Source organism: Mastomys coucha, unplaced genomic scaffold (assembly GCF_008632895.1).
Source record: "Mastomys coucha isolate ucsf_1 unplaced genomic scaffold, UCSF_Mcou_1 pScaffold15, whole genome shotgun sequence".
Classification (NCBI taxonomy): Eukaryota; Metazoa; Chordata; class Mammalia; order Rodentia; family Muridae; genus Mastomys; species Mastomys coucha.
In genome coordinates this window covers 16,718,082-16,740,836 of record NW_022196897.1, presented here as the reverse complement: position 1 = coordinate 16,740,836, position 22,755 = coordinate 16,718,082, and the positions used below count along the sequence as shown (strand labels likewise).

Sequence of the window (22,755 nt, the reverse complement as noted above, 5' to 3'; positions counted from 1 at the left end):
TTTCACCCCTTAACTGATGTGAAATGCAAACTTCTCCGCTGCCCTCCTTTCGTTAAGCCACCTCAGCAGCACAACTGTCACCTTGCCTGTATTTTTTTTAATATGAATGTGAAATTAGTGAGGATGCCCTTTCCCCTGGCGGACAGAATCCTCTGTTATTAAAAAGTAAAGCACTTTAATAATGAAAACTTTTTCCTCTTTTTCCTGTGTTTTAACTGTTTAAAATTAATGAGAAGGGCAGAATGGTTGTCAAAGCGATATTGAAAGCCGGGCAGCCAGGACCGAATAAGCACAAAAATCCCTCTAGAGTGTTAAATAAACAGAGCTGCAGCCCTCTCTGGATCCCTCTGTTGGTTATTGTATACATTCTGTAACAGCTCTCAGAATAGATCTGAGAGCCAGGGAGGCAGAGAGGTTTCAGAATTCCAATAAAGGCCTCAAATTAAAGACAGCCTGGTGCGAATTCCAGGAGAAAATTAAAGAGACCTCAAGCTTAAGTGACAGGTGACTTGCTTCTGTGTCACAACTGTCAGGGGATTTAGTGATAATATGGCAATATATTACAAAGGGCTTTTCTTATTCCCCCCTTTAGGTTTCAAAATGAGGCATCTTTTCTTCCCAACCAAAAAAAAAAAATTACATATATATAATGTGAGTGTATATACAAGTGAAATGTGTAGAAAATGATAAAAACAGGCTTACACAGTTAAAATGATGAGGTCAGTTTTAGAGAAACGTAAGCAAAAGTTAATGACAGAAAACAATACATTTAGGAAAAAGCATCTTACACCACTTCCAGAAACCCTGTTAAGACTACGCCTCCTGAGACTGAAGGAGGTGATTTTTGGTTGTGGGGAGGACAGTCTAAATTTAAACTGAAGACAGAACGGGGCAGAGTTCGGCAGTGCCACCTCAGCCCTAGACAGGTAAACGCTCCTGTAATGAGAGTGGGTCAGAGCCCCCAGGCTTGTGAGCAGGCAGCACTGACTTTCCCACCCTCACAGACACAGGCTGGCTACTGGTTAATGAAGCCAACCTGCAGCTAGCAGACCACAGGCAGTTGAGAAAAACATGCCTCCAGCCCCTACTGGCTCTTGGTGTACCTCTCTGTCTGCAACACCCCACTGATCCTCCAGACAAAAGATCATGAGAAAGGATGAGCTAGGGGCTCTGATCCGATTTTAACACTTCCCAATGCCAGCGACAGTTTGGAGAATTTTATAAGCAGAACTCACAGGACAAAAAAACTTGTAGAAAAACATGCTGGGAGGGTGCACACTCTCCATGAGAACTTCACAACGCCCAGAAACTGAGACACCTCAGTTAAAACCAGGCTGGACCCCTCTACCTGTGAGAAGTTTTAGGTGGAGGCAGTTGCACGCAGGGGTGTGTGCAGTCGAGGCATTGTGCTGAATGGCCAACTTCTGAGATATTTAACTAAATGGAAGGGTTTTGTTTTAATCACTCTCCTACCTAGCTAAACTTCACCCATGGTCCCCAGAACCTTCTGAGTACCTCCCAGTCAAGCTGAAAGATCAAATTTATTCTCTTTGTAGGGAGGTGAACACTCACACCCAGACGCAGCTGTATATATATTTCATACACCTAAATATGAAATATACATTTTACAGATGCTTCACTAGCTTTCTTTCTGTTCACAGAAGCCCAAACTGTGTGTGCCAAAGGGACATTTACCATGGGCTCGAGTGGAGCTGGCGAAGTAGAGGAGATGGTAACAAGGTACAGCATTTGTATGCTGGCCACTTGTGCATCTGCTGCAGAGCTGTCTGCACTGCAGGGAGTGGGCAGCCAGGACAGGTACACTTTTCATGAGGAAGAGAATGGAAGCTGGACCCCTGACTCCTGCACCCTCCCAGGCCAGAGAGCCATGTGATTAACAACACAGCAACTTAGATCAGGCAGTCCTGCAATGAGGTCTCAATCAGCATGAAGTCTAGTATGATGAACTTAGTTTTCCCAGTTCATCACACCTAGCAATATCAGTGAAAACCCAATCTTACTTAGCATTTCCCCCTCAAATAAAAAGCAGCAAATTATAAAACTATAAAAGCATTCAATTCATTCCTACCAAAAGGTGGGAGCCTAGGGTGAGGTGATGAGATGGTCTCTGCTCTGGAGAACGCACATTGTTTGAAAGCAGGCCAAGCTCTTTCTGCCTCATTTCATTCAACCCCCAGGCAACCCTCAAATATGGGCACTCTCATAATCTTTCTGCAGAAAGGAAGACTGAGTTCCTGCCCAAGGCCACAGAGGTACCAGCTGTGAGGCAAGGACTCAAGTCCTGGCTGACTCGACTCTTGTCCAGACCTTTACAATGGGTCTTAGGGCTCAGGACGTCTTTGAGGCTGGCCCCTAGCCAGGAAAAGGCTTAAGGAGAAGGCCACAGAAGGGCAGATGTTAAGAATGACATGGCCAATTGCTGAAAGGATAGAGGGAAATGCAGCTGCTCTGTTCCTTCCCTGGGGACATGGACTCCTGTGGGGTAGGGGTGCTGTTCAGACTTACACAACAATCTCCTCCCTGGAGAAAACAATTCTGTATTCAGGGATAAAGACTACTCAAACCAAAGCTGGTCTCAGAAACAATCTACAGTAGGCTAAGTTTGATCCAACCTTTAGGATTTCATTTTGTCATTTTCCAGCTGGTTCTCATTTCTGGATGGCAGGCAGATGCTCATGATCCATTTATTTATTAGGATACAGCACTGCCGTCACAGTGTGCAACTACAGTGTTAGTCTTCTGTACCCTGCAGTAGTATACTGAGTGCTTTAGGGTTGTTTCTTACACTACCTTATTCTCTCCTTCAAGTGAGTGCCATATCTCAATTTCACATGTTAAGAAGCCAAGGCTTGCAAAGGCCCAGAGTTTCCCAGAGGCACCCAACTGAGGAGTCTGACCCAGGGGTCTGCTCTCACCCATTCTCAACACGTATCCTCTGTAGCTCCCAAGCTCTCTGCTGACACTGTGGAGCTGAACTGGAACCACGGTGAAGCAGCCAGAGGAATATTACAACATAAACACTCTAAACACAACAGTTAAAGAATAACTGAAGTGTGCAAAGACATAGTGCATCTGTGTCAGCTGCTCAATCCCTTAAAAAGGGACTAAGAAGCTCACTTTAGTGTGGCATGATGTCTCACACAGAAAGTCACTCAAAACAGCTTGCTGATGTAAACTCTCTTAGGTGTGCTCTGGAAGAAGAGAGCTTAAGCCAGGGTCAGATAAATCTAGCCCCTGCCTCAAACGCAGTATCAATTCAAATAAAGGCACTTGATACATGATGGACTATCTAAGTGTGTCTGATTTTCCCACTCTATCATCAGGCCTAAGAAAATAAACGTAAAATATTCATGTAATTAGCCAAGTCACATAGAGCAACACACATGTGCATATACTATACTAAGCAATGGACTAGAGAGGGGCAGGGCCCAGCGAGAGGCAGCAGGGAGGGGATGCTCAGGCCTGCAGGCACAGCTCGGTATCTCCATATGGAGCTGCATGGATGGTAAACATTTTTCTTCTTAATGATCTCAACTTTACTCTTCCTTTGCAGACAGTGCAGTCACATTAAAAATGGGGAACCTAAGTATGTCTGAGAGACAGACAGCGATATTTATTTCTTCCACCGTGCTATACGGACGAACAGGTCTAGCCAGTGGTCCTTGCTGATGATCTGGAGAGGGGCCACCACCTGGATGAACTTACACTGCTGGCTCCAGACTCAATGCCCTAGACCTCCTTTCTGCAGAGCCTGCTGCTGCCTGGCAGGCCTCCAGAATGGACTGGTGCCCATTAACGGGATGAGACTAGCAAACATCCAGAGGGAAGATAAGGAACAAAAAACAAAACATCACAATCAAGGTCTGACTTCATCTAATGTTCATGGTTCTTAAAATGTACATTCTGTTTGGCAGAAGAAACAGTACACACAAAAAGTTTCCATCAAGATATGAAGCACTCACTTGGACTCCCCTTTGTCTCCTCTTAAAACAATCATCCTTTGCCAGGACAGCCAAAATATCTTCCATCTTAATCTCAGAAACACTGTAAGGGGAAGAGCACAAGAAAGTCAGCCTTTTACTTTCCCAGAGATAGCCCAGATTCTGATGTATAAAACCAGCCCATTCGGAAACAAGACCTAAGGACAAGCAACATCTGAGGAAGGGGCAGCAAGCTAGTGAGCAAGCTGGTACAGGAGCTTGCTACCAAGCCTACAACTTGACTTCAACCGCTAGGACCTAGGAGAGAGCTGAATCTCAGAGTTGTCCTCTGACCTTTATACTTTTACCTCCCCCTGTAACATAAATGTTAATAAAAAACTGTCAAGAAGAGGAAGATAATCCTCCTCTTTCTCTTTCTCCTTCTCCTTTTTGTTTCTTTGTAAAGTCCTGGCTGTCTTGGAACTCGTTCTATAGACTAGGCTGGCCTCAAACTCAGAGCTCTGCTTGCCTCTGCCTCCTGAGTACCGACATTAAAGACATAAAGGTAATTAAAGATAAAGGCATTAGGAAAAAGGAAAAGTGGCAACAGGGCCGAGTCAGTCAGTATCCCTGTTGATGGGCCTAAAGCAGGTTACTTCACATGGGGGTCTTCCTTGTATCTGCCTACCCATCTGGCCTTCATTTTCCTTTCTTCATCCCCCTTTCTGAGGCAAGATCTCATGTACCCTAAGCTGCTGGTCTCTCACTAAAATCAAGGATGTTCTAGATACCCCTGCCAACATCCAGTGCTGGGGTTACAAGCAATTATCACCATACTAGGCTTCTACCATCCCTCCTTCCTTCCTTTCTCTGTATGTGCTTGTGTGTGTACATGGGCACACACACAACATGGCTTATGTATGGGAGTCAGAGAGTAACTTCAGGAGTCAGTTCTAACACATAGATCCTGGGTATGGAGTCAGGTCAGCTGCCTTGCCAGTCCTCTGCCATTGCTTCATCTTAAAGCATAGTTACCACACAGTAGGCTTATATCTTGACATAATACTTAAACAGGCAAAAATATCATTTCGAATAGGCTGCTGTACAAGATCCTTAACAACTGGCCAAGGACCGCAGTGACAGTGGTGAGTGTTCCACCTCTGTGCACACACAGCTCCTCTGTTCTCTACTCCAGAGAATCTTTGATGCTCTGGTCTCTAAACCATTCAAGGATGAAGACCAAAGGATCCCCTTAGACCTGCAGCTACAAGCAAACTGCTGATAGTGGCAATCAAAACAAGGGAGCATAACTGGCCTCTGAGAAGAGCCTGGCAGGTTCCAATGCACTTGTCGACTACAAGGTCATGGCTCTGGAACTGGGGAGCAACATAGAAGCACAACTAGAGACAGGAAATGTGAGAGGCTAAGCTCATCTTCCAGAGGAAAGGGAAGGAGACACTCCAGGGGAGAGAAACAGATCATGAAAAGACAAATGATTTTGTTGTATATTTTCTTTCTGTGTTTTGAAAATGTTAACAGCAAATTAAACTACGAATGGAAACCTCTTCTGGGTGAAGACAATTCTCTCTCCCCAGTGGTTACTGTGACAAGGCTGTGAATTAAAGCACCACATCTGACAGCCACTCACCTGTCAACTCTCCTGAGCCAAGACCGGCCTTGCCCCCAAGCACCCACAGACCCATGAGGGAGAGATGTCCGTAAAGCAGGAAGAGGTAGCTGCAGGAGTGGAGGGCTGGGAAAACAGAAGGAAAGGGTAGGGCACTCCTTCTCCCTCAAGAAGTTTCTCTGGCTCCCCACCCATGAAGAACAGATATATATATATGGTGGCTCACTCTGAATGTGGGACAGATTCATTTGTCTCTCGTGACTCCTATGTGTCATCTTTGGGGCAGGCAAAGACAGACACACTAATGAAAAATTGTGAAGTGGGGTTTGGTGGCTCATAGCTACAATTACAGCATGTGGGAGTTAAAGCAAGAGGACTGATACAAGCCTGAGGCTAGTTTAGGCCATGTGGTGAGCCAGCCTGGGCTACAGAGTAAGACCCTGTCTCAAAAAAGTTAAACAAAACAACAAAACACAATGGGGGGGGGTGAAATTTTAAAAGAGGGGGAAAATGTGATAAAGAGCTAGGAATAGAAAAGGTGATTAAACAACCACCAAGCCAATTCAGCCCCAGAAAAGAAAGATGCCTTTGCGAGTACAAGAAGGCCAAGGCATCAGCAAACAGGGATGGCTAAGACCTGCAGTCACCAAATTTAAAGGTCTTCTTCCTAACCCAAGGCAGTGCTTCTGAGAGACAAAGCAGGTCTACCACGACTGTTCAGTCCTATGGACAGAGCTGAACAGTTTTGTCTTGCTAAGAAAGATAAGAATAAACATATCCAGCATGTTCTAACAAAGCTTCTACATTTTAACAAACCAGCAATGATTTTCTTAGCAACACAGTGAAGCAGGAAGGAACTAGCACCATAAACAAGTGGGAACGATAGAGAGACAAAGCTCTGAGCACTCAGATGGAGGTGGCAACAGCCCGGGCTCTTGTCTCTTGCCCAGTATGCTCGAGTGGATCGTGAGAAGAGCTCTGCATCTCCCACACAAGAGCACATACCTCCTCCTTCACTGCCTTGTTCTTTTAATGATTAATGTTCCTTTTAATTTTCAAAAATGTCCTGGGCTATTTATGTCTATTGCATATAATGTAGTGACTTTAAAAAAAGTGTTAAAGATTCCTAATTATTTATTTACTTACTTACTTATTATTACTTTTTAAGACAGTGTATTATGTAGACCAGGCTGGCCTTGAACTAACTAGCTAATGACCTTGAACTTCTGATCCTCTCAAGTACTATGATTACAAGCCTGTAGCACTCTCAGTTTTCACTGCACTCGGGATGGAATCAAGGGCTTTGTGTGTATTAGCGCAAGCACATGTACACTACACTACAACTAAGCTTCAACTCCATTCAGCTCCAGCTCTTGCAATGTAGTTTTTTCATCAGTTTATTTGAGTTTGTATTGAAGTCAAACAACATCCTGGACACAGATATCAACATAACTGCTGATGTGGACTGTGATAGAGGGATAGGCCTCCAGAGCACCCTGAGCAGGCAATGGAAGGGGTGAGTAAAGAGACCCTGCAGGGCTAGATTAGGAGTTAAAGGAGTGAGGGGAAGATGGCCTGTTATGGGCATGCTGATAGTCTTTCCCATGACTATACTGCTCTGAGCCCTCAGCATAGGATGCTGAAGATGCCTGCTTCACGTGCACAGACTGTAGACAGGAGAGCATTACAGTGCTACGTTGCTCCCTCCAGTGAGAATCAGCAGGGAAAACTGAGAACCAGCTCCAGCAACAGGCTTCCAACTCAATTTGCCAGGACTCCTGGAGAACACTAGCTTAGGAAAGGGCAGCCCAGACACTGACCCGCACAAGGAGCACCATAAGCCTCAGATGGGAGGGCTCTGAATCCAGCTGGACACATCACCAGAGCAGAAAGAAAACGACCTGACCAATATGGGGGCCTCATGAGAGAGCAAACAAATGCACCATGGAACAAAACCATTCTTTTCCTTGACAGACTATTAAGATGAGGAACAAGGCAAAGAGAAAGAAAATCCAAGCTACCTTAATTTAGACCCACTTGAATGACAACCAGAAATAGGTGTCCACCTCTCCATCAGAGGTAGCCGATGAACTCTATCTTATCCCACAAATGCCCACACCAACAATCCTGAAAGAGTTCTGGGAAATCTCACTAGACAGAGAAATAGTAAGAGCTGGTGGGACAGCCACACACAGCTTGGCAAGTCTGCAGTCAGCCATGCTGCCATCTCACACCAGGTCCCCAGTGTTGTTTACAACTTTGTAAAGGAGGAGAGAATGTCCTTGGGGTTTCATGTTTTACATAAAATGTATGGCTGGTCAAAGAAGAAAAGACAGGGAATCCCTGCACTCAGCAGCTCCACAAAGACATGCAGACACATGTACACTACACAGCATCAGAGTTCAGCAACACCTGAGCAGCCAACAAGACTTCTGGGCAGACACATGGCTCTTGCAGGGCTTCCAAACAGACTTGTACCCACCATCCCGCCATGTCTGAGTAGAAGGAACTCTTAAAAGTAGACCTGTGTCAGACACTGCCTTTATAAGCTCACTGCCAGAGACGGTGACTTCAGGACTCAGAAAATTTATGGAAGGCAGGATAAGTCCTTGTAAGTGGCCTAGGCCAACAACCATTTCCATGTGAGCTTCCCACATGGACACGAGGCCAGTTATCTGACAATACTACACACGACGGAAACTGGGCAATCCTGTTGTAGACAATATGTAGACAGTGCCTTGTTCTGACTACTCTGAGGATCCCTTTTCTTTCTGAAGGAAAAGATTGTGTGCTAAGCAAAAATATTCTCATTTATATACAGACAAATCAGCACTGAAGCTGTTAAGGTGCTAACTACAAGGATGAAAATTGAGAATGAAGAGGCTTTTGAGAATCTGGCGTTAAAGGCATGCCTCCTACTGAAAAGCTGAAAAGCCAGGGGCACAGATGCCCTGTAAGTTACTGGCACTGCAATGAGAACTGCCAGGTGTAAGGTACTGAGGGTTTCAGTTTTTGCCATTGGCTATTCTGGAACTCATTTAGGGATCACAAGGGTTAATGGCTCTTCAGCAGCTTACAAGGCCCATCCACTCAAAAAGCGACAGAATGTTAATTATGTGAAATCTGCTGAAACCCCTTTCAGGTTTCTGACTCACTTGATTTTGTGAGAAGCCAACGAGTTGACATATTCTGCCTCCGAAGGAGCCAAAATGAGCAGGCTGCTCCCATGACAGCCAATCCGGGCAGTTCTTCCAATGCGGTGAATATACTCTGCAGGTGAAGATGGAGCACTGTACTGAAAAGGACAACACAAACGAAGGCGTTCATAGATCAAGGGACTGCAGCTAATAAGAAGAGCAACACCCCTCAGCTGCCTGCAGGTACCGGGCTATGGCTACTCTAATCCAATTGGAATCCGTCCTTATTCAGCCTGAAGCTGTTGGCTTCACTGGAACCAGGCTCTTCCTTTTCCAGACTACATCTTTCAACTAAGGTGACTGCACAAGGTGAAATGGAAGCAGACAGGTAAATTCTCCAGGATGATCACATGACCTTGGCCTACTTCCTTGGTAGACACAGCAGCTGGGAGGCAGTAACAGTGGACAAGAGGTACAAGAATGAAGGACACCAACTAGTGTGCTGGCAGAGTCCACCTCTGCTGCTGGCTCCAGGGGCAGGTCAACCACGTCACTGGTGGGGACGTAAACTGTTAAGAGCAGACGGTACAGGTTTCTGCTATGGGGAGTGTATTCCTGACTCAGGGAAAGGGCAAGTTCCCACTCAAGAGAACAGGCAGGCCATCTTGTTATCTTTGGCAGTGACTCTGCCACCATTAAAGTGAAATGACCTGACCTGACCTTCCCTTCCCTTCCTTCTTTCTCTTTCTTTGCTGCTACACAAGTCAAAGATTAGCAGTCTAAGGTGAATATATTATATGAAAGGCCAGTCATTTTAAACTTGTCAATATTCATAGCATGAGACTCCCCATAATCAAATCAGAGTCTGCCCCTAGCACACTAAAATCACCCCTGACTTTCCATTTCCCATTGGTTCTGTGGCCAGCAGGAAAAGAGACACAATACTTCTAATCCCAACATGATCACTTATGACTAGCAGATCAAGATCAGATTTTCCAGCCTAAAACAGGCAAGAAATGCCACAAAATGTGAATAAACCATGAGTCACATAAACAGGGCACATGTCCCCCGGCCCCTACAGACAGGCTTAAAAATAGCATTCTGCAGACTAATGAAAAGAAAAGAAAAAAAAAAAAAGACAAACAAACAAACAAAAACCAAACAAACGAAACCCACTAGACTATAGCACTAACACCTTCACCCTCCGGCAAAGTGTCTAAGGCAGGAGGTAGGTGTAAGATGCTGTCAAGACCTTAATTGCTCCCTGCAGGTCAATGTACACGGACACAGCTCTCAGGACAGCTGAGCCATTTCCTTCTGGACACAATGAGGCCTCTGGGGGGCTGGGGTAACTCCTGTTATTTTCAGACTCCGGAAACTTTGGTTTGTGACATGAATTAGTCTGGAAGCAGAAGAGCTGTGTCCTCTCCTGAGAATGCCGTCCTGGCTGTTCTGCTGCAGTGCTGCAGAGGGGCTGGGCTAAGGAAAGATGTCAGAACTGCCGAGATATGGCTGGCTGCTGCCTGGTTACCAGGGTAACACCCAAGAGGGTAATAATGATCATTCAATGCATCTTTTCATGCTCATATACTCACACCTCAATGATTAGAAGATTACCTGAACAATCCAGGTGACTTGTGGGAGATCTAAGCCTCGAGATGCAACATCCTTTAAAACAAAGAGAATACAGTTTATGATTTAAAACTGAGTTTCTCTCTTTTTTTTTAGAGACAAAATTACTGCTCTGTGGTCCTAGAACTTTGTGACCCAGGCTGGCCTTGAAGTTAAGGTAATTTTCCTGCTTTGGCCTTATCAATGTGTTTTACTACTCCTGGCCAAATATCTGAAATTTTAATACTTAATAATACAAATTCTGAAGACACACAGACAGACACACACAAACACATACCACATGAGGCATTCACTCAGGATTCTGAATACAACTTTAGATGGCTCATTTAGAAGAGCCCACTGAATTCCATCTATCATTTAAAATTCTGAATCAGGAGCTAGCAAGATGGCTCAGAGGGTAAGAGCTCCTGCTATCAAGCTTGACAATCTGAATGTGACCCTTAAAACATACATGGTAGAAACAGAGGACCAATTCCCACATGCTGCCCTCTGACTTCCACACATGTGCCAGGCAATGCAACCCACCCATAACCAATGCATAAATATAAAAAATTCGGACCTGGGTGAGTTACACAAGATTCTTTTATAACTCATAACACAATGTGCAGGTGAGTCTAAGACCTTATACTGCAGCTGACACTGTACCATGTAAGAATTCTGAAATCTTGGACAGCTTCGATGGCACACACCTATAATCCCAACACTTGGGAGACTGCAGGGAGGAAGATCAGGAACTGAAAATCATTTTCAGCTACACAGCAAGTGTGAGCCCAGTCTGGGCTATAAGAGACCATGTTTAAAACACACAAACAACCATCCTTCAAATAAAAGTAAAAAGCTACTTAGGAAATATGTACCATGGACTGCTATCCCGAGCCCTTCAATACCAGCAATGCCAAGAAACAAGTCATATAGCATGCTGTCATGCTTTTGGAACACCCCTCCTCAAGGCACTCACTTGAAAAAGCAGTGAAGTTGCACTGTTTACTGAGCACTCTGCCTGTTAGGTTTAGAGCAGGAAGGTTTAAGTAATTTGCAGTCATTTCTGGGAACTAAGATTAGGATACATTCCAAACTTGCCCATCACTTCAAAGACTTGATTGGACAGTTAAGAAGTCATAAAAGGGACAGAGATTGATTTTCCCTTTCGACTGGTCACCATCCAAAGAGCCAAAGTTCTCAGTTCTCTGTCTTTCTGCCATTTTGGCAGACTAGATGGAAGCACCCAATCTATAGCAGTAATGTGCACATAGCTTTCGCATTTAAGTCCAGCAACCATAGCAAGAGTCCAATATTCAGCATTTTACTTACAGTATCTCCACTAATCCTTATTAAAAAAATTATTCTATGTATTTAATTGGGGGGAGGGGTTCATGCCACTGCACATGTGTGGAGGTCAGAAGAAGGCCTGCAGTACTGGTTCTCTCCTCATAATACATGATTCCTAGGACTAAAATCATGTGGTCAGGCTTAATGGCAAGTTCCTTTACCTGCTGTGCTGTCTCACCAACCTGTCTTACCTAATCTTAAAGACAGCTATCATCCCCATTTATGAGGATTAAAAAACGAGGTTTGAAGCCTAGGATACAACTATGTGCTAACTTCAGGTGCAGCCTACCTCATCTTGCCTCATTTGTCAACAGTACATTGTACTATGCATACGATGCTGGGTGGGAATGCAGAACCGGAACACTCTCATGGCAGGAAGTCTGGTGAGACTTGGAAAACATATCTGCGCTTAACCCCTAGAAAGCAGTCTCACTTCCACAGAGATGCTGCCAAAAGGCAGGACCAGGTAAGTGGGAGCTACTCCTTCAGCATTGTCTATGAAGAAACAGACAAACAAAAGATAGAAAGAAGAAAATTCTACTAACTTGGAGAGCTTCTAAGAAACCTTTGTGTATGTATAATATGCTTTTGTGTAAAAAACATAAACATACTTGTTTATTTAAAAAAAAAAATCACTGTTCTTTTTAGCTATCTTCAGGGAGAGAAGACCAGGAGAAAGATTGGCCAAACCTACACAGTGGACAGCAGAGTGTCTGGGTGTGAAGGACAGTGATCAGCTCTTATGCAGTAGGAGTCAGTGTGGCCTACCATAACCTCTTGCCAAAAACTAAAGCCTAGAAGCCAAATCTAATCAACTGTCTAGAACCAAGTATTAATTTGCAGAAATACAGGAGATAGGAACATGCTAAACAACTCCAAAAAGATGCACCTCAGAATGAGACTGTAAGAAAAATGAGAGCTTGGGAAAGCTCAGTAGGTAACGTGCTTGGCAGGCAAGCATGATGACCCAAACCCACACAAAACTAGGCACAGTAGTGCCTGTCTATAAGCCCAATGATTAAATGGAGACAGAAAAATCCCTGGAAGCTCATGAGCCAGTCAGCATACACAGTGGGAAACAACAGAGGGAACTTGTCTCAAATAAGGTAGGAGAGGGCTGACAAAAGCTGTCCTCTAGCCCCATACATGGGCAAAGTCATGCCCATACTTACACACATATGCACACATACAGGAAAAGAAATAAGAAACAAGTGATCTGATTTTCACAGCCAAAAAATTTTGGGGGGTGGGGGTATGAGAAATAATAATAAAAAATTCATTAATTAGATGGATGAATACTCCAAAGGAGGCTCAAAACTGCCAACAGCTATGTGTGGTGGCTCACACCTATAATTCCGTAATCCCAGTTTTCAGAGGCAGTCAGGATCACGACACTGAACTAAAATCCAGTCTCATGTACATAGCAAGTTCTAGGCTAGCCAGGCCACATGGTGAAATCTTGTCTCCCACAACAAAAAGTACCCGATTTTCAGACAGTGAAAGATGGTTCTTACTTTTCTGTTTATATTTTCCTACAGTGTTTGCTTTGTTTTAAAGAATAGGTGTTATCATTTCCCCTGAAATTTTGATATAGAAACGTTCAACCTACAGAAGAGTGAGTGTCCATGCTCTCTCCTTTCATCTGAATAGGCACAGGAGACACAGAGTGAAATACATGCAGACACAAACTTCAACTGTCTAAAGCCACTTGTAAATGTTGTGACATTTTATTTGCAATACTTTAGCAAGGGCTCCCACGTCAGACAGTTCTCTTCTACTAGCTACTATATGCGACTCCAAGAGAATGTGAAACACTGTTTTCTCATCAATAATCAGTGGCAAATTTCTCCACTCAAACCGAGACGATTCGTACGAATGCTTTGCTTTCCACTCCAGAAGTGAGAAATAAACAGTTCTTGTTCAAGAGTTATAGACTTCTGTAATCTGGAATGGTGCCAATAGTGGTTTGAATGAAAATTGCCCCCAAAAGATTCAAAGGGGTGTGGCATCATATTGGAGTTTATGGCCTTGTCAGATGGAGTATGTCACTAGTGGGGGAGGGGAGCTTTGAGATTTCAGAAGCTCAAGCCAGGCCCCAGTGTCACTCTCTTCTTACTGAATAATTATCCAGATGTAGACCTCTCAGCTACTTCTCTAGCACCAGGTCAGCCTGCATGCTGTCATACTTCCTGCCACAATGATAACTGACTTAAATCTCTGAACAGTAAGCTAGGCCCAGTTAAATGTTTTCCTTTGTAAGAGTTGTCATGGTCATGGTGTCTCTTCACAGCAGTAGAACACTGACTAACACAGTATTCCTGCTTTCCACTGATCTTTGAATTTTAAATTTTTTATGTGTATGTGTGGGCCTGAATATGTGCACATAGGTATAGTGGAGATGAGAAGCGGGTGTAGGATTCCCAGGAACTGGAGTTTACAGGTGGTTGTAAATCACTAATGTGGGCGCTAGGACGGGAGCAGCAGGTCCTCCTAAATGCTGAACCAGTTCCTTATTTAGTTTTTTGATGCTATCCCAAGAAACATCTCAAACTTCAGGTATTCTTACTTGCTTTCCACATGGTAAGATTCAGGCAGGATTCTGGCAGGAATGGTACCTTTAGGGTGTTATGGACCACACATGGCTTCATAACACTGGGAGGCCTACGAGCTGAACATGGGAAATACTTAATCACGGGAGTAAGTGATGTTTCTTCTGATAAGGGACACAACTGGGAAGTCAGATTTAAAGTCACTGTAGAATCATTTCCCTAAACATTTCATCCAAGGATCTCAGTTCTATGGATATTCCTTGTCTGTATTAACTGCTATCCTGATGATACAAAGAATGACTAAATCCACCGGGCTTTCCTTAAGTTCATTGCTAAGACATGCTGTTGTTAAAAACAGCTTCCCAACTGGGTGGTGTTGGTGCATGCCTTTAATCCCAGCACTTGGGAGACAGAGGCAGGCAGATCTCTGTAAATTCCAGGCCAGTCTGGTCTACACAGGCTATACAGGGTAACCCTGTCTCAGGGAAGTAAACAAAACCAGCTTCCCCTACCACCCTTTGAAAGTAAGGATTTTATCAGAAAAGGCTCAGGCCTTTACTACAAACACTCAATAGACACAGGCAGGCAGAATTCTATGAGTTTGAAGCCAGCTTGGTTTAGAACAACAAGTTTCAGGCCAGTGAGGGTTACATAATGAAACCTTGTCCAAAAAAAAAAAAAAAAAAAAAAAAAAAAAAAAAAAAAAAAAAAAAAAAAAAAAAAAAAAAAAAAAGTCAAAACAATGACTAAAAGTAAGAATCTGGACAAACAAGTCTCTTCTAAGTTTCTGTAAGAAGCAAGCATAGGTCTGAACAAGAGGCCTGAGCAGATGGGGCTACATTGCTAAGTGTGTGAGCAGAAGCTTATATCATCAGCCCCAAATCCTTCAAGAGTCTGAACCTGGTGCTGTGGAGCTCATGATCTAGAATATGTTTCAGAATGCAGTCTAGAATGTTCTCTCCCCACAGGGAGCAGGAGAAGCTCTCAATAGAACCTACTGTTAATGTTTGGGAAGACTGATGGTTCTTCAATCTGCTAAGCGCTCAGCAAGAAATGACTGACTTTCAAAAGTGCTCTGTTGTGGGGACACAAAGAAGGTGTGCTCTAGAGCTTTACAGATAGGCTTGATGAAAAGCGTAATGCTTTGTTAACTGGGATAGACATAGAAAACTACAGCAGCATGTAGATGAAATGGAGGTTGGAAAGGTCATGCCTGGCTGTCACAGGTTCCATCCCACACAGCAAGCTTAGTCAATGCAACTAGGAGAGAGATTAAATTCTACAACAGGACTGGAGATACAGCCTAGTGGTGCAGCACTTACCTGGTGTGTGTGAGACCTTAGGTGAGCTTCCCAGCACTACAGAACAACGCAAACCAACAACTGATATCACAACACTTACTGAACCCAAATGTGTGCACTGAAGGACACACACAGCCCTAGGCACTGATGTGACAATTTTCTCATCTCACTACTTTTTCTTTTTTCTTTCTTTTTTTAACAGACTTAATTCATTTATTTTTGTCATATAAAAACCCTTATGTGGTAGCCACAGCTGGAGCCTGGGTCCTCTGAACAGAGACTCTGGTGTGGGTTTTCACAAGATGATCAGTGAATTCCTGGTAAGGAGACTTGATGAACACAGTCTCTTTCCACAGGTCGGGGGTCAGGTATCTGTAGGTCTTGGAGATGGCATCAAAGGTGGCCTTAGCAAAGTTGCCCAGGGTGGCAGTGCAGCCTCTGGCTGAAGTGTAGCAGTCATCTATACCGGCCATCATCAGGAGCTTCTTGGGCACAGGAGCAAAGACAATGCCAGTGCCTCTGGGGGCAGGGATGAGATGCACCAGCACAGAGCCACAGTGGCCTGTCACCTTGCATGGAACAGTGTGGGCTGACCAATCTTGTTCCCCCAGTAGCCTCTCCGCACAGGGACGATGGAAAGCTTGGCCAAGATGATGGACCCCTCGGATGGCAGTGGCAACCTCCTTGGAGCACTTAACACCAAGACCAACATGACCATTGTAGTCCCCAATAGCGACAAATGCCTTCAACCTGGTCCGCTGGCCAGCCCGAGTCTGCTTCTGCACTGGCATGATTTTTCAGAACCTCATCCTTTAGGGATGCACCCAGGAAAAAGGCAATGATCTCAGACTCCTTAGTGGGCAGGGAGAACAGGTAGATTTCCTCCAAGGACTTGATCTTCATGTCCTTAACCAGTTGGCCCAGCTTGGTGACGGGGATCCACTCCTTGTCTTTAGATTTACCTCCACGAGCCCTGTGGCCTCGACCATGACCTCAGCCCCAAAGACCACTGCTGAATCCTCCGAGGAAGCCGCAGCAGCCTCCTAATCCTGGGCCTCTGTTCCTCTGAGCTCTCCCACTGCACCGGCGTCACCCGCCGTTTGGTGTTTTCCCGGAGAAGTACCACTACTTTTTCTACTTCAGTCAGCTACCCCATCTCTGACAGCCTTGCTAAGAAGCCCAGGCTGAACTTGAACTTCATTCCTCCCATCTCAGCCTCTCAAACTAGAGCTGATGGCATGTGTCACCTCAGGCCCTTTCTTTTGTTGGGTAGAGCCAGGCACTTTCACCTACGTTTAATCCAGATACTTTCTGCATCCCCTGCCCAGGTACCAGGGGCAGAGGGAAGGAAATTAGAACTGGTCCACACCACACCAGGGAGGACTGGTACCAGTACCAGTGGGAGCCAGCCAGCCTGGGGAGGTCAGTCAGCCCATTGCACCAAGCCACCTACTGTACTGTGGCTAAGAACTGCCTTGTTAATAAAGGACAAAAGAGAACCATCCTAGAACTATAACCCAAGTGTGCTGCTTCATAATGGAGAAATGGGGGCAAGTGTAACTCCTCCTCACCACTTTGTGCTTGGCCCTGGACAGGCACCAGAGACAAACAACAATTGCCCCATCTTCCAGGAAGGTGTTAGCTACCTACACTACATCAACAGAAAATTGACTTGCTGGAAAGTCTTCAGTTCTGTTCTCTCAGCTCTCAGAACTTAAGCTTAATCACAGCCTCATTTCATTCCTTTAACCTAATTAGGGCAAAAGAATCACTAAAGTCAGCTCTGAAAGACATTCACCAATGAAGCCTTGAAGGCCCTGGGCTCGACAACTGGCAGCCTCCATGAGACCCAGGAGTACAGATGGAAGGCAGCTTGCTCAGGTGCCAGCCTGTCAGTTGGATTAAAATGACTCATTTATTTACCCAAGAACCTCACAAAGTGCTTTTACTAACAGGGAGAGGGGGCCTGCCATCTCTCTGAGAAGGGACGCACAGACTCGCCTCTGACGCCTTCCTGGCCTGCCAAAAGTCATTATTGCCATGTGTGGAAAGCCATCAGCAGGGTACAGGCCCCTGTTGTCCGGGTGACAGATTGGGCTGCGTAATCAGAGGAGGAAGGGGAGAGTGCAGAAGCTGTCAGAGGCGAGAGATCTTGGCTGGAGCCGCCAAAAACCTGGCAACATGAGTTAGCGTGACTGAGTAAACAGCAAACAATGTCCAAATGAGCCTTCCATCGGCAGAGAAGAAACAGTGTAAGGGTAAACTCCCCGAAAAGCACAACCAGAGACGCATAAGGACCACACTCTTGCGGACACTGCATACACTTTCGGAACACCTACAGTCCTTGCTCCTCTGTCTCTTGGTTGCTGGCACAGTAAATTCCCTAGGAGGAGAGGAAATTAAGAACTGCAGACCACAGTGTGTTTCAGCCAGAGAAAACAAAGCAAAAGCAATGGAGCAGCAGAGGGGCAGCATGGCTGACTCACTTCATCTTTTAAGTATGACACCTACCTGGTAGACATCTATGGTCCATCCATCCTAGCTGTTTTTAACCAAGAGACTCAGGAGTCAGAAGCTTCTTCTCCTTTCTGAGGAGGGCACTACATCCCACTCATCCAGGGGCAGCCAAGGAGAACAAACATGCCAGGAAAAACCCAGGTGCCCACCTTAAAACCAGAGGGGACAGACTCTGGAATTTCATTCTGTGATCACCCAGTGGCATTTTTCTGCATGGAACTAAGGACAGTCCCTCCTCCTGCCTTGGCTCTGGGCACTTCATAACAACAAACTGGCAGAAACAATGCTCTCTAGAACAAAACCTCGAGCCTAATTCCTTTGATTTATCAATCCTATTTAAAACAAGCAAAAATGAAAGACCAGGCCTTTAAGTTTCAACATCCTGTCTCGTCCTTACTCTTTGCCTCATTCATGTTTTTGAGACAGGGTGTTCTGTGGTCTAGGTTTGGATCTTACTGCTTCCGCTTCCCCAATTCTGGGATTACAGGGAGGTGATGACCCATACATCATCCATTCCTCCTCAGTTAAGACTTCTCTTGTACACAGCAAGCTTCTGTCCCAACTATCCTTTAGTTCTGCATGCCCACCCCCGAACCACAGCCTTATACTATCAAACAGACAGTTTACAAGATCACTAATACATATTTGGTCCTGGGAAACCTCATGAAATTACAAAGGTCCTAGCTTGTAAGACGAGTGTAATTAAGACGAACACACATCTTACATATTCTTAACTGTTACTAGCAGAAAGAAAAAGTGAAACAGAAACTTTCACACAGTAAGGAACACTGTGTAGTTATTCCAAAGCCTCCATATTTTCATAAAGACATCCACCCAGTCTTCTCTAGCCTTATTAAAAGAATCTACGGTGGTTAGTTAAAGGTAAAAGGCTTGGTATAAAGGTGAAAATCTCCCCTCACTATTAACAACATGATTTATCAAGAGAAACCAGCTCTCCATCTGCCTCATGCTGACATGGTCCTCATTCCTCATTAACACCACAGAGTCTCTTGGAGTGTTCAGATAGCCTGGCAAGCAACAGGCTGCTTATAAGGAGTCAGAGTGACATTATCTCCCCAGCCCGAGCATCATCTATCCCAGTATGGCTCACATACCCTATGGCTCACAGATACAGTACTGAGACACACACACGCGCGCGCGCGCGCGCGCACACACACACACACACACACACACACACACACACACGAGAAGCTGACCTTACCTACAAACTGTTTCTGAAGGAAAAGAGATTCTATCACTTTTGAATTAAACATGGAGTAGGAGTTCCTTAAAAAGTAACTGTAGTAAACGAGGCATTCAAATGGCTAAATGTCACTGCTTCTACTCAGCACTGGCTTGCAAGATTTCCTAAGTTCACAGTACAGTTACCTTACTATATACACAGGAGTTTCTCCAATAGCCATCTGTGAATTATATCACTCAAATGGCCCAGAAGGAGAAGGTATTTTGATCTTGGGAGGAGTAAGTAACAGCTAAGGAGAAGTGGATCCCTAGGAAGGTAGGGAACATGGAGGGCATGTGTTTTCAATCTCAAACAGCATTAGAGATACACAGTAAAAAGGTGACGTATGTGCTGGAGGCCACAGACAGCACTACAGACTGAGGCAAATGAATTGGCCTGTAGTTCCTAAGACAATGATAGTTTTAAACTAGAGCAGACAGAACCCATCCCAGTGCCACAATGATAATCTCAGACAAGAGCAGATAGAACCTGCTAAACACTGTGACTTTTCTTTAAGAAGGTGAGTAAGCATAGGCACCTTGTTGTGCAAAGACTTTCTCAGCTCCAATTACTTCCAATTGCTGTAATTTACAAGTTTTTGGTTGATAAATTCACACCTTTTCAGACCAACAGCTGTCACTATTAGTGAGCAAATTGCCAAGCCTTCTCAACGGTGGCAGCCATACCACGTGGCACAGCCAGGTGGCAATCCAGAGGTGCAGAGAAACCAGATTTACCAAAAGGCCCAGGTGTGCCAACTATCCAGGAGGCTGAACACAGGGCGAACTGTCAGAGGATCAGAAGTCACAGCCACCTCTGGGCATGGTGGCACACACCTTGAATCCCAGCACTCAAGAGGCAGAGGCAGGAGGATCTCTGTGTGGCCAGCCAGGACTATACAGGAAGATCCTGTCTTAAATAGCAGCAATAAAATACTCACTGCCACTGTAGTCATAGGACTCCACCCTGACAGAGTGCAGTGGTACTTACCGTGCAGAGTAGGACTCCAGTTCTAGAATGGAAGAACTCATGAAACACAGATGTTCGTTCCTGTAGAAATAGGAAAAGCCAGAGATACTTTTGTGATGAGTGCTAGCAAGGCAGGTTTAAACACAACTTTTCAAAAGTTATTTGTTCTAACTTTTTTCTGCAGTAGAAAGGTTCAGGTCTTCGAAGCCCAAAGAGGTTCTCATGAGATATACTTGTATGATAGAACCTGAGACCAGGTAAAGCAGCAGAGCCTTGTGAGCAGCACATTCCAATAAGCCAGTATCAATGGGGTACTGCCTAAAATGTAATTCACTCATAAATACCAGCATCAGCAAAAAAGTAACCCATTTAAAGTATTTTTAAAGAAATATTAGTTGGAGAGTCTAAAAACTTCCCTAACTGTGTCTAGTTTTTAAATCTAGAGATTATGCAACCCTAAGTGAATAAACTAGGTACTTAAATCATTTACTGTTAGTATATCATGTACTACATGTATGTGTGTGTGTGTGTGTGTGTGTGTGTGTATATATATATATATATATATATATATATCTGTCTGTCTGTCTAAAGGCAGGGTCTCTCTGTGTAGCCCAGGCTGTCCTAGAACTCAGTCTATAGATCAGGCTGTCCATAAACTCAGCGATCTACCTGCCTCTGCCTTCTGAATGCTGGGATTAAAGCTGTGCACCAGCACTGCCTTTTAAGCTCCTTTTTTATGCCCATGTGGTTACAAACACAATGCCTCACTGTAATGTACCAGTACCTTAATCATGTACCAGTCAAAGATAAGCATCTCTGCCAATAAAAACCCTAATACCACATCTCATGGAGCTCAATAGGGCTTAGCCAATCAGTTGCAACATTATTGTATGACTAGTGTTTTGTCACTAGGTGAGCTTCTCTTTAAAAAGTCTCTGTATGACCGGGCAGTGGTGGCGCATGCCTTTAATCCCAACACTTGGGAGGTAGAGGCAGGCGGATTTCTCAGATTTGGCTTTATCTACCGGCTGTCAACGATAAATACAATGATAAAAGGATGTCTCCCTGTGGGTGCTGGCACAGTCCCAAGTACTATGGGGAACAGCTCCAGTCATTTGTGGGTGTGTACTTTGTCCTAAGGCGAATATAAGCACATCTCACTCAGGGCATCAAGGGACACAACAGCAGCCAACCTTCGCCAGGGGCTTTTCAAGTCTTAATGTAAATACTCCTATTTAGGAAACTCACTGTCTCAGCTGCTACATTTTGGGGGGACAGGGTCGGGGTAGGGGTTGTCACAGAAACCTTCTACAATTTTCTCTCAACTCTGCAAGAGTAGATTCCCGCTCTTCACAGTCAGCGGGAGCATGGATCATGGAGATTCACATGGCCTCTAGCATCAGCATGTGTCCCAGACCCCAGCATGCTTTCTGGTGCCAGCACAGGCCAGGGACATCAACATGGCCTCTGGAGCATGGGGACACCAATATGATCACCAGCAGCAGTCCTGCCCATGGACATCAACATGGCTTCAGGTGGTAGCACAGACCACTGACATCCACTTAGCTTTTGGTGGGCCACAGATATCAACATGGCCTTCTTTGGGGAGGAATTATATTCTTATCTTAAGTCAGAGAGCCAGAAGACATGCAGTCTGTAGGCATACCATGTAGGACTTACTACATATGAGATGGGCAGTCTAATATCATTTAACTATGAATCTTTCCTGATGTACTAAACCCCATTAGTCTTTTAGGTCCTTAAGCTCCTCATCGGCCCCAGTCACCTTCCAAGAAATGTCTCTGGGAAGCAAGGACCTAAAACTAAGTTTAAAACAAAACCCCAAATCACACATGGTACTCAAGAAAAAAATCAAATGACACAACCAATTGTGGAGCTGAAAGCATAATAGGAATCTAAAAAAGGCCAGAGTATTCTGTGACTTCTTTATATCTAGTGGCAAAGAAGTGGAGTCCAAGAGTGACCTTCAACAAGGTCACTTGTAGGCTCCACTAAAAAACAAAACCATAAGGGAATGGATCTGTTTTCAATCACTCAAACCTCTGGCATCTCCTTTAGCTCTCAACATAACAAGGCTACCCTGACTTGCAATTTTCTAAGATGCCCAGAAACCTCGTCACAAGATGGCTTCTACTTCAAGCCTATGCACTATCTTAAGAGGGAGATGTCCCTCCCAACTCCCTATGACAGCCTTGCTAGGAGCGCAGGAGTAAGGCTCACATGGAACATCTAAATGCAGGAAGGGTGTTCTTCAGGAAGCTCACTCTGTAGAGGGAGAACAGGGACCACAGCCTTTTGGTGTGCAGTACCCTCTCCCAGCCCCAAGTGCTCAGAGTGCAACGCTGTGTCTTGTTGACAATGACAGCCGCCGTGCTCAGCAGTACCATATGGGATCCACAATTTAGCTCCATTAATGCTCTTAATTTGAAGACATCAAGCCCTAATTACACACTGGGTACTAAAAAGGCAAAAGCCTTCCCTGGTGCCAG

At 44.8% G+C, this 22,755-nt stretch overlaps 1 protein-coding gene across 5 annotated transcripts in view; it reads right to left on the bottom strand.

Annotated features, from left to right (window-relative positions):
• Nucleotides 1-22,755, bottom strand: part of Ddx31 (DEAD-box helicase 31) — a 64,628-nt gene that overhangs the window by 20,111 nt on the left and 21,762 nt on the right. For 2 of the 5 annotated variants that reach the window (XM_031369558.1, XM_031369560.1), the window contains 5 exons: nucleotides 20,267-20,326; nucleotides 10,323-10,373; nucleotides 8,724-8,863; nucleotides 5,590-5,694; nucleotides 3,984-4,065 (listed from right to left, as the gene is read on the bottom strand). In XM_031369558.1, the coding sequence (XP_031225418.1) occupies nucleotides 3,984-4,065; nucleotides 5,590-5,694; nucleotides 8,724-8,863; nucleotides 10,323-10,373; nucleotides 20,267-20,326 (438 nt within the window). The remainder of the gene's footprint in view (nucleotides 1-3,983; nucleotides 4,066-5,589; nucleotides 5,695-8,723; nucleotides 8,864-10,322; nucleotides 10,374-20,266; nucleotides 20,327-22,755) is intronic. The other 3 variants (XR_004118500.1, XR_004118501.1, XM_031369559.1) reach the window with 3 other exon arrangements.